The sequence below is a fragment of the Dendrobates tinctorius genome, unplaced genomic scaffold (genome assembly GCF_039654945.1).
Source record: "Dendrobates tinctorius isolate UK_male_01 unplaced genomic scaffold, ASM3965494v1 ptg000143l, whole genome shotgun sequence".
Taxonomy (NCBI): Eukaryota; Metazoa; Chordata; class Amphibia; order Anura; family Dendrobatidae; genus Dendrobates; species Dendrobates tinctorius.
The window spans coordinates 25,172,208-25,184,280 of record NW_027361810.1 but is presented as its reverse complement, the minus strand read 5'-3'; the positions used below and the strand labels follow the sequence as shown (position 1 = coordinate 25,184,280).

General features: G+C 42.3%; 1 protein-coding gene across 1 annotated transcript in view; it reads left to right on the top strand.

Moving 5' to 3' along the window:
- NEB (nebulin) overlaps window positions 1-12,073 on the top strand; it is a 166,873-nt gene that overhangs the window by 66,415 nt on the left and 88,385 nt on the right. The window contains exons 48-64 of the mRNA XM_073545254.1: window positions 354-461; window positions 728-1,039; window positions 2,872-3,075; window positions 3,162-3,266; window positions 3,987-4,094; window positions 4,238-4,549; window positions 4,846-5,049; window positions 5,132-5,236; window positions 5,440-5,547; window positions 6,919-7,230; window positions 7,504-7,707; window positions 8,682-8,786; window positions 9,053-9,160; window positions 9,299-9,610; window positions 9,690-9,893; window positions 10,376-10,480; window positions 10,569-10,676. Coding sequence (XP_073401355.1) covers window positions 354-461; window positions 728-1,039; window positions 2,872-3,075; window positions 3,162-3,266; window positions 3,987-4,094; window positions 4,238-4,549; window positions 4,846-5,049; window positions 5,132-5,236; window positions 5,440-5,547; window positions 6,919-7,230; window positions 7,504-7,707; window positions 8,682-8,786; window positions 9,053-9,160; window positions 9,299-9,610; window positions 9,690-9,893; window positions 10,376-10,480; window positions 10,569-10,676 — 3,024 coding nt within the window. The remainder of the gene's footprint in view (window positions 1-353; window positions 462-727; window positions 1,040-2,871; window positions 3,076-3,161; window positions 3,267-3,986; window positions 4,095-4,237; window positions 4,550-4,845; window positions 5,050-5,131; window positions 5,237-5,439; window positions 5,548-6,918; window positions 7,231-7,503; window positions 7,708-8,681; window positions 8,787-9,052; window positions 9,161-9,298; window positions 9,611-9,689; window positions 9,894-10,375; window positions 10,481-10,568; window positions 10,677-12,073) is intronic.

Genomic DNA, 12,073 nt, shown 5'->3' with positions numbered 1-12,073 from the left:
TGATGTCTATTCTACCCAGTAAAAAATAAATACGGTAAATAAAATCTTTTACACTTTATCCCTGCCTTCAGCTACCACAAGGGGGAGCCTGTTGTGTACAAAGCTGCCATTGAACTCAATTACAAATCAGTATGCAGTAGGCTCTCAAGCTCCACCTAGTGGTGAATCCTTTACCAAAGGATTTTATTTATTTTTTTTGCATATGGTCTTGTGATGGCCTCTATATCAGGATGACTCTTTGGTAAAAAAAAAAAAAAAAATAGATGTTAGCAACCGGAATAACATAATTATGTTAAATGTACATATTTGCTTTCACACAAAATTAACAAATATCAATATCTTTTCTTGTATAGAAAAACTACAAAGCGGGCTATGAAAAGTTAAAGAAGCAGGGCTATGACCTGCGTGTCGATGCAATACCAATAAAAGCTGCCAAATCATCAAGAGACATTGCCAGCGATGTAAGATTGGCTTCTGATTGATTCATTGCTAAGATGATTATCTGACCTTATAGTTCCATTTTTGTAAAATGTAATTATTCCATTTTTGCTCATATGGAAATGTGCTCATCATACATTAACGTTAAGCCAATTGAAATGATAGTTGTAGTGTAAAGCATGGTGGATAGATAAAGCAACATTTTGAGAATCCAATGAGATAGGGATCTGACACATGATTGCTTGTACAAACAGAAACCAGAAGTAATATTTCCATTTTTTTTCCGCAGTACAAATATAAAGTTGGTTACAGAAAGCAACAAGGACACCACATCGGATTCCGCAGTCTCAAAGATGACCCCAAGTCTGTATGGGCCATACACGTAGCCAAAATACAGAGTGATAGGGAGTACAAGAAGGAATATGAAAAATGGAGGACCAAGTTCAATACACCAGTAGATATGCTGGGAGTATTGCTGGCCAAGAAATGCCAGACACTAGTCAGCGATATTGACTACAAAAACATTCTTCATAAATGGACCTGTCTACCTGACCAGAATGACGTTGTACATGCCCGGAAGACGTATGACCTGCAGAGTGATGTAAGTACAAGTCCCATTAGGGAACCCTTATCTCATTTTTAGGCCTAGCTATCCCTTAGAATTGCACTCACTATCCGCTGTCCATACACCGCCACCATCCAAATGTTCAATCAACCTGACATCTTTCTCTCCTGACTCTGCCAAACACATTAACGTTCGGCTTGGTGTCGCGGACGTGGTTTGTGGAACCACTGTGCCTCGGACCGTGGAGAGCTTTGAGGGGCGTGACTAAGCGAACACCACACTGTTCACTAGAGCTTCTGATGGTGAGGTTAGACTTGGCTCCCGATGAACGCCAGGTGCCACTCCAGGACAGACCAACAGACGCACAGCAGCTGGACCCAGACTGGAGGAAACAGCTGTCAGAGTTTGTATTAGAATGCAGCAGAGTTCGCACCAGAGTTTGCAGCAGTTAAAGTCTGTATCATAGTGCAGCAGGCAGTGTTTGCATCAGAGTGCAGCAGGCAGGATTTGCATCAGAGTGCAGCAGGCAGGATTTGCATCAGAGTGCAGCAGGCAGGATTTGCATCAGAGTGCAGCAGGCAGGATTTGCATCAGGTTGCAGCAGGCAGGATTTCCATCAGAGTGCAGCAGGCAAAATTTGCACCAGAGTGCAGGAGGCAGGATTTGCACCAAAGTGCAGCAGGCAGGATTTGCACCAGAGTGCAGCAGGAATAGGTATGCAACCATACACCACTTTGACTGCAAAACAGGAAGGTTGCTCAGGCACCTCCCCAGAGGAGAGGAAGCAATTTGTACATAATTCCTCATAACCATTGGCTGGGGAGGAAATAGCAAGTGCACGTGCTGGCCCTTTAAGAGGGCAGGAGCGCTCGCGTGCCCTAAGGACACAACTAGAGGCCTGGCTGGATGTGCTGCTTTGAGCATACGGAGCATTAAGAAGAGAGGAACCGACTGCAGTGCAGGTTGTGAACTAACACGCTGGAGACCCTGCCTGTCAAAGCAGGGACCCGGTGTGGTGCTAACACTTGGCTCGAGGGCGTGTTCTCATTGGGCAGGCTCCTCTGGCAGCGGCTTATCCCACCTAACAAAAAGTGCTAGAAATCTAAACTGCCCAATCTTTAACTCCCCTGACATCATCTGTCAAGGTAAAGTCCCATATATGTCAGTCTCTTTAAAAACTATGGGTTTGTCCAACTTTTATACAATGTGTATCGTCGACACATTGAGCAAAGAGATCAGTGGACCGGTCCAGTGGCCATATTGGTAGTCCATGGACACCGAACAAGAGCCCTGTGAACCTCTTCCTACATTTAGACGTTATCAACGCCTCTTCTGATTAGTAGACCTGGCACTATGTCATGAGTACGATGATTGCATCAGGGTGGAGTTACTACTCAGAAGATGTCCCGGCGGGTAGGAGGTGGTTTGCAGGGCTCTGGCCCAGATATTCATTGACCGCTGGAATGGGTCCTTCATATTTTTTTGCTCAACTCTAGTTGGCGTATCTAGACACTTTTACCGATATCCTTGTCGAAACCTGGCCCCGTACAACAAACTAAAGTTGTTATCGCAAAAAAAAAAATTGGGCAAATCTGCCCACAAATGTCCATATTTTTGCTCAGCAGTTTTAACTACAGTGAATTTGCCACAAGATCCGCAGGTCTCGGACGGGGATATTGTTGCAGGTTTCGCATTGTCTTTCTGTAATATTCTCTTTTTGAAAATTCGCATGTGATTTTTTTTCATAGCTTTCACACAAAAAAAATTCATGTCAAATAAAAAAAAAAGGCACATACTAATTGTAGCGCTAATTACGGCAATAATTAATATCCTACATATAACGTGTCCTGCTGTTCTGCAACTTACAGGTTCAGTATAAGTCAGATCTGCAGTGGCTGAAAGGAATCGGCTGGTCTCCTTCTGGCTCTTTGGACGATGAGAAAAATAAGCGGGCTTCGGTCATTATTAGTGAGAAGAAATATCGTCAGCACCCTGACAAATTCCGCTTCACCAGTGTCACCGACTCCTTGGAACAGGTCCTGGCTAAGGCCAATGCCGACATTATGAATAAGGTAATGTTTTTACAAATTTTTACCTATAAAGAATTTGGATTCAATGCCATATCTCAATGATTCTTACGTGATTTTCTTTATTCCAGCGCTTATATACGGACGCCTGGAACAAGGATAAGACACAAGTCCACATAATGCCCGATACACCCGAGGTCGAACTTGCCAAACAGAACAAGATTAACTACAGCGAAGTGAGTAAAAGTGTAATACGCCATCAATGTGGGAACAAAAATAATGAAAATTTCATCAAATTTGCTGTTTATTTAATATATTTTTAAATGTCAAAATGCTGATGTTCACATTTTTCACCAGGCATCCTGGTTTTGATGGACACTTTATTAATTTTCTCACAATCATAAAAGTGCCTGTAAAACACTTTGCAATTTACCTCTCGGTTCTCAATGACGGAGAGATTTTTTTCATTTTATAGTTCACTGCTTGTGGTCTAGGTTACTGGCACCACTACTATCTATCAGAGGTGGCTAGTTGCCTAGGCAAGGAGAGCAGCACTTACAGGCTATTTGCTATAGAGCTTGCAAGCGCTGATCCGAAGCTGGATGGATCCAGCATCATTGTGCATACGGTTCAAAGGCGTGATGATCATGTTGTTCGTACAAACTGTTAATCATTCAGGAGCGCAGTGCTCCCCCTGGCAAGCAGGAAGCTGGTCGGCAGGTGGGTGGTGGGCTCCCGATCAGCCATAGTTAGAACAACCCCTTTAATAGCAACAGTCTACAGCTGTAGACGGATTGGCCCCCTAGTGGTGAAAGTGATCGCAATTATTTTGACATATTGATCATTTAGTGTTCCTTTTTTAAGACTAAATAAATAGTAAAATTGATATAATTAAACTGGTAGGAAAACCTAAAAATTCCACTTGAAATTTTCAACTATTGGTTTTTTTTTTGCAGAAACTGTACAGACAAGCACTTGAAGAATCCAAGGCAAAGGGATATGATCTCCGTCCAGATGCCATCCAGATAAAGGCAGCTAGAGCCTCCAGAGACATCGCCAGTGACGTATGTTTTTTTAAAATATATCCTTATGCTACAATTTAAAATGGGTGCGTTTTATAGTTGATTTTACAATTAAAAAAAAAAGACAATAAATAGATTTAGGAAAAAATGATGCGCAGATAATGAAAAATTACTCTTTTTTTCAGTACAAGTACAAAACTGCCTATAGGAAACAACAAGGACACCACGTTGGTTTCCGCAGCCTACAGGATGATCCTAAATCTGTATGGGCCATGCACGTGGCCAAGATCCAGAGTGATAGAGAGTACAAGAAAGATTTCGATAAGTCGAAGACCAGATTTAACATGCCCGTGGACGAGCTCGGATTAGTGTTGGCCAAGAAGTGCCAGATTTTGGTCAGCGACATTGACTACAAGAGACCGCTGCACCAGTGGACTTGCCTGCCAGACCAGAATGACGTGGTCCATGCCAGGAAAGTCTACGATATCCAGAGTGATGTGAGTATTCAACTAGCACCAAAGCGGTATTACAGTATTACTGAATCATGAAAAAGAGAAGTTAAATGAAAAAGTTAAGAATGGGGTCTCCACCGCACTCCTTTAGGATGATTTTCAGCATATCTCTGATGCTGGCAACCCAAGACCTTTTTCTAGGCAATGTTTTTAGTTGGGTATTATAGCGGCATAGTTTTGTGCACTGTGTGAAGGTATTATTTAGTATTTATTATAAGTAGCAAATATCACAGCACATTTAGACGCACAGATTATGCTTCATGTATTGTCTTTCCCTACAGAATTTGTACAAGTCTGATCTGCAGTGGCTGAAGGGGGTAGGCTGGGTCCCTATCGGTTCTCTGGAAGTCGAAAAGTCCAAGAAAGCGGGAGAAATTTTGAGTGATAACAAATACAGGCAGCACCCATCAACCCTTAAATTCACCAGCGTCACCGACTCTCTGGAACTCACCCTGGCCAAAGCTAATGCCGATATAGTGAACAAGGTAAATTCACATATAGATCGTAAGTGACGGAACTTGGTGAACGGATATAGATGAGAAAAATTGATATCATTTTCTTTTTTAGAAACTCTACACTGGAGCCTGGGATAAGGACAAAACTTCAATTCACATCATGCCAGACACACCAGAAATTGAGCTGGGCAGACAGAACAAAATTAACTACAGCGTTGTAAGCAAATGTACATTAGTAGCATGTATATGTATAATGGATGTAATGGTCCAGGGCTCCACCATGATGAATGGAGCTGGTTTAGGCTCCTGTCTTTCTCAGGGTTTCCTTCCATAGTCAACGCATATATAAAATAAAGTTCACTCTTAATTGTTTAGTCTTTTGTGATCTGTACTAAACTAAATTGTCTCTTTCCTATGAAGAGTCAGTATAAGAAAGCTGTGGAAGACTCCAAGAAGAAGGGCTACGACTTGAGAGTTGACGCCATCTCCATCAAGGCGGCAAAAGCATCAAGGGATATTGCCAGTGATGTAAGTACGCAAAGAAAAAATGTCTTCAGAACAAACTTTGGCATCGGGTAAATATCATATATGATCACATTACAATCGCTGAAGTTTAGTGGGGTTTTCTGAGATTTTAATATTTATGACTGATAACAAATCACTTGGAATGGCCACCAGTCATCTGACTGAAGGGTGCATAGCACACCGGAAGTGGCACAGTTTCTTTTAGGGCTCATGCCGACGGCCGTATTTTTCGTCCAAGTGTGATCCAACAAAACATCAAATCACACTCGGAACAATGTTTTTCTATGGGGTCGTGCACACGTTCGTTTTTTTTCTTTGTATTCAGTCTGTATGAAGAAAAAAATTGCTACGTGTCCGAGTTTGAACTAATATTCGGATTGCACTCGGCCATGCAAGTCAATGAGCGCGTGGAAAACATTGCACTGCACTTTGATGACATTCGAATGCAGTCTAATTTCCGAGGACTGAGAGAAAGAGAAGATGGAGACATTTTTTTCTCTATCCTCTCCTCATCCGAGAAAATCGGAGCACACTGTGATGACACTTCGATCAGAGTGTGATTTTTATAATCGTCCGGATTCTCTCGGATGAGAAAATCTATAGTCGCCTGCACCTTGCCTTATTGTGTAGAGGCCATGAATGATACTGCAGCTCTCTCATACTCACAGGAAAGAGATAGAGGCGCAATACCATTCACAGCCACTACACAGGGGACGGAGCTGCAGCGCCTAAAATCAGCTGATCAGTGACCTCCATCAATCTTAGAATAGGTCATCAAAATAAAAGTCTTAGAAAATTCCCTTTAAGTAGAGCAGTACCTACCATACACCAATATATTAGATGAATAATAAATATTTCTTAAACCTGCAACTAACAAGACACACCATTCCAAGCGCCATTTTTTTATAATAATTTTTATTCTAATTTTTTTCTCTCATGTACACATGAAAACTCCAAACAGATAGGAAAAACAAACCATATAACAGATACATAATTCGCCTTATCTGTTTAATTTTCTCCCATACAGAACTTATTAAAGCCAATATAGGTATATTCCCAGCACCATTTTTAGCGATTGTGAAACTGTTATGATGCAGGACCTTTTAAGAAACCGCAGCACCATGACTATAGTAATAATAATGAGTAAATACTCAAATCACTAAATAAAAAATTAAATATCCTACATTTTTAGGAATTAAGTTACGGACAGATGAATCAAACTTCAATTTGACATATACCGCATCACATATGCCGTGTAAAATTTGCTTAGGTATCAGATCAGGTGCCAAGATGAAGTTTCTTACATCAGTATTTACATAATATGGGGTATAAAGTGGTGTTTGATGATTGACTTTTTCATTCTTGCTTCTCCAGTTCAAATACAAAATCGGATACCGCAAGCAACAAGGACACCACGTCGGCTTCCGCAGCCTGCAGGATGACCCGAAATCTGTGTGGGCCATGCATTTGGCCAAAATGCAAAGTCAGAGAGAGTATCATAAGGACTTTGAAAAGTGGAAAACGAAGTTCAACATGCCAGTGGATATGCTGGACATTGTGTTGGCCAAGAAATGCCAGACGTTGGTCAGCGACATTGACTACAAGAGGCCTCTGCACCAGTGGACATGTCTGCCAGACCAGAATGACGTGGTCCATGCCAGGAAGGTCTACGATATCCAGAGTGATGTGAGTACTATCTGCAGACTAATATTACATGTAGGTGTCTTTTTAAAGGGGTTGTCCAGGATAAAAAAATAAGGGTCTGCCGAAGTTTTTAAAGTTTTGAAAGGGCAAAGCATATGCCACAACTCCCATGACTGAGAGCAACCACTGAAGGCTGTAACTGATCGGAGGGTTCTTGGGGTACATTACCATGGGCAGTAATTCAACGCTGCCTTTTCCCACAAAATTTGTTACTTATGCTAAACGCATTTTCTTCAATTTTATTTTTCGTGGCAGAACTTGTACAAAGCAGATCTGCAGTGGTTGAAAGGAATCGGATGGGTTCCAATTGGTTCTTTGGACGTGGAGAAAAACAAAAGAGCGGGTGACATTCTAAGCGATGCGAAGTATCGCCAGAAACCAGGCACTCTGAAGTTCACCAGTGTGACAGATTCTATGGAGATGACTCTTGCAAAAGCCAATGCTGAAATCATGAATAAGGTGAGCTTCAAGAAAAGTCGTGTGTGCTAAGCATCGTCCCAAGTAAAATACACGGAATCTCTCGGATTTTTTATTGTTGTCTTTTTTTGCCTGTTTGTTTTTAATGTCTTTTATTAACTATGAGCAAAACTTTTGAAATTTGAATTTGCCCAAATTTTTTTCCATAATTTTGCTGCAAATTGAAAGTACTGAAAGATGTGGGTAACACTGTGAGAGTTCCTTGGACTGTTTTCCAATCTCTTTCAAGCTTTTTAAGGCAAAAACAGCCTTAGTAATGAGTGACCAAAGTGACCTCAGCATATATAGCTATAGATAAATGGATGGTAGCTGTTCTTCACTACTGTAATATTACATAGTATCAGTACACACTCTTCAGTGTCTTGTGGCTTTCTCTCCCCTATCTTCGTTGCTAAGCTGTGACGTCCTCTAACTATCCAAATTCACTGCAGAATGGCTGCTGCCCTCCTTGCCTCTGCTTTTATACAGGCTATGATAGTCACTCCTCATAGGTTGTGCTCTCCCATGTGATGTGATGGCTTCAGGGCATTATGGGAAAGTCCACCATGCTAGATCCGAGATTATATGCGCCTCCTGTGGATAATGCAATCTTCTGGAATAAGTAAAATTTTAATTCTAGGCACTTAGCGCTAATTGCAAATTATTCGTATTTGCCAGATTTAGTGAATTCATCAGAAATGTGTCATCAAAAAGGGCATGACTAAGGCCAGCTGTAAAATGTTCTATTACGGATTCATACAGAATGGAGCCACAATGTGACCTTTGACATGAGCCCTAATGTGTGTAAGGCATTAGCTATAGATATCAAGAGGTTGTATACAAAGATAGAAAAATGCTTAGGATGTGTCAAGGAGCTGCACTTGCCAGGGTGTATACTGGTTGCTGGTAAGTTTATTGTTATGTGATAAAATTAAGAAAACACGGCGGTAATCTTTACAAATATTGCTTTTTTCTAGCGCCTGTACACCGACGCTTGGAACAAGGATAAGACGACGATCCATGTTATGCCAGACACTCCCGAGATCGAACTGGCAAAGCAAAATCGTGTCAATTTCAGTGAGGTAAGCGTCCCCCATGTGGGCATATGTCCTTAAGTAAATTACTTAAATTTGCATGTATATTGAGAATTTAAGTTCTGACTACCCCTGACAATGTGTAAGTAAAAAATACCCATGCAAAACTACAAATGTTTATGATCGGACTGCTATGGCGGCTCATCCTTGTGGGTGGCTGTGCATGGCGCTGTAGTATCTCAGTTCAAGTCAAGTTGCCAAGTCATTTAGTTTTCCCAAGTCTTACAATTAATCTTCCTAATTTCTTCTTACAGAAACAGTACAGACTGGCCTTGGAGCAAAGTAAAAAGAAAGGTTATGATTTACGTGTCGATGCCATCTCAATTAAGGCGGCCAAAGCTTCGAGAGATATCATCAGCGATGTAAGTTCTGATAAGTCTAAAAAGGGTTCTATATTTTATAAAACTTTCACAAGTAATAGTATAGCAGAGAAAAAAAATAGAACCATCCATTGTGTAATATAATATTGCATTTTGGAATTTTTTGTTTTTCATCCATAGTTCAAGTACAAAAAAGGATATCGTCAGCAGCAAGGCCACCATGTTGGGTTCAGAAGCTTAGCGGATGATCCCAAATCTGTATGGGCCATGCATGTTGCCAAGATCCAGAGTGAACGAGAATACAAGAAAGAGTTTGAGAAGTTGAAGACCAAGTACAACAGCCCCGTGGAAATGTTGTCTGTGGTTTTGGCCAAAAACTGCCAGAAATTAGTCAATGACGCTGAGTACCGCCATCGCCTTCACCAATGGACCTGCCTACCCGACCAGAATGACGTCATACAAGCAAGGAAAGCCTATGATCTCCAGAGTGATGTATGTGATATAACAAAGGAAAATATCTCTTTCTCCAGTGTAGAAAATATCTAAATACTGCCTTTAATTCTATTCCTAGGCTGTCTACAAATCCGATATGGAGTGGCTCAGAGGTATTGGTTGGGTCCCCGTTGGTTCCTTGGACGTGGAGAAAGCAAAGAGGGCTTCAGTGATCCTGAGTGACAAGGCTTACCGTCAGAAACCGGACACCTTCAGGTTCACCTCTGTTCCTGACTCAATGGAATTGGTTCTTGCCAAGAGCAATGCTCAGATTATGAATAATGTAAGTCGTTTACAGTGGGTCCAAAACTCAAAATGAAGAGTATTACAATCCAATTTTGCCTTTTCTCTGATTTTCCATCAATCTTAAGGACGCAATCATAGCCAAGTGATCTTTTATGAAATCCTTACCACCCTACAGCCCTTGGTAACATGTTATTTAAAGGCCCCTATACTGATTAGTAAAGTGGGCTAAACGTGCGTGCCCATTGGTGGGACCAGCCACAAGCTTAATGTATAATGGGGCCTCCCAACTCTCCCCTGATGGATGATGTTAGGGGAGTGAAGGATCCAGTCAGTTGGCGCTTCAACATCTGATCCTCTTGTTTTTGCCCCGAGATAAGCTGATATCAGTGTTGTCTGTTAGCGGCTATTTCTTAGTGAACACAGGAGCGCTCAGTCGAGTTGTGCGTTACTGTGTATGGGGGAGCAATGTATATATTCTTATTTCATGATTTTCACTTTGTACCCTGCTTTTTCTTTCAGCGCTTGTACACTGACGCCTGGAATAACGATAAACGCACTATTCATGTCATGCCCGATACTCCGGAAATCTTGCTGGCTAAGGCCAATAAAATAAATGTCAGCAACGTAAGTACTACATCACCTTGGTGACAGGATCCTATATATTTTGAGTAGTAGTAGTTTTATATATAACAGCTGTTTATTCTTTCTGCAGAAATTGTATACCCAAGGATGGGACCAAACAAAGATGAAAGGATATGACTTAAAAGCTGACACCATTGCGATCAAGGCTGCCAGAGCTTCCAGAGATATAGCTAGTGATGTAAGTTTAATGATTGGAATGGATGTGTTGTGTAAGTTCATGATCCTAAAGGGTTATTCCCAACAGTTCTCCTATGATTAGGTGGTAACTTTCTAATCGGTGGGGGTCCAGTTACTGGGACATTCACTTATAACAAGACCCGGCCTCTGAAATTTCCTGTTTGAATGAAGCAAAGTGCGCGCGCATGCGCACCACTGCTCCGCTCATCCTCTGTTAGACTGTGGATAGGTGGTAACTTTCTGATTGGTGGGGTCTGACCACTGGGAAACTCGCCGATCACAAGAACTAAGATATGAAATGCCCTGTTGGAATAAAGCAAAGGCTGCACATGTGCACCACTGCTCCATTCATCCTCTGTGGGACTTCGAGTAGGTGCCAACTTTCTGATTTGTGCCGGACTGCTAGGAAATTCACTGATCACGAGAACTAGACTTTGAAATGCCCCTGTTGGAATGAATTGGAGACCGCATGTGTATCACTGCTCTGTTCATTTTTAAGGGGACTGTGGATAGTGGTACCTTTCTGATCGGTCCAGCCTGACCACTAGAAAACTAATATCTTAATTGCCCTTTTGGAATAAAGCAAAGGCTGCACATGTGCACCACTGCCCCATTCATTTTCTGTGGAACTGTAAATAGGTGGCAACTTTCCGATATGTGGTGTTTCCCCCCCTCGGCAAACTCTCCGATCACGAGAACTAGGCTCTAAAATGCTGTGTTGAAATGAAATGGAGACCGCATGCACGTCACTGCTCCATGCATTCTTGTAATGCAACTGCAGAGCAGTTGTGCGCAAGCTCCACCAGGGGGTGCTGGTAAGGGAAAAAGGGTTGCATGCACCGTGTAGCACCACAGTGCAGACATGCAGGCCGCCACTAGGAGGCGGCAGAGTAGTTAGACAGGCCGGGTCAGCAACAAACAGGAAGACGAAGTACCAGAGGTCACAGCAATGCACGTAGTCAGAGACAAACCAGAAGTCAGAGCCAGACGGGAACTCGGTATCCAAGACGTGAGACGGAAAGGGGAGTCAGGGTACAAGCCAGTGAGTCATAAGCTGGTCGGTAACGTGGTATCAGAGACAGAAAAACAGGAAGCGGGGTTCAGAGTGCAGGCCGAGTCATACACTGTAGGGAAACTACCAAACGCACACAAAGTCAGGGATAGGGAACGGGTCAGACACAAATACGGGAAGTCAGAGGCAGAAGGATCACTAGGGTATACGGGTCAGCTGCTTTAGCCTGGAAGCATGAACTATCTCTGACGTCGCCTGCAGGCCGCAGCGAACTGAAATAACAAAAACAGATCCAAAACGAGGCAGAGGGGATTAACCCCCGCATGACCAGTCCAGGGAGAGGATAGCAGAAAACAAACCTTGGACTGGATCATGACAATTCTTAA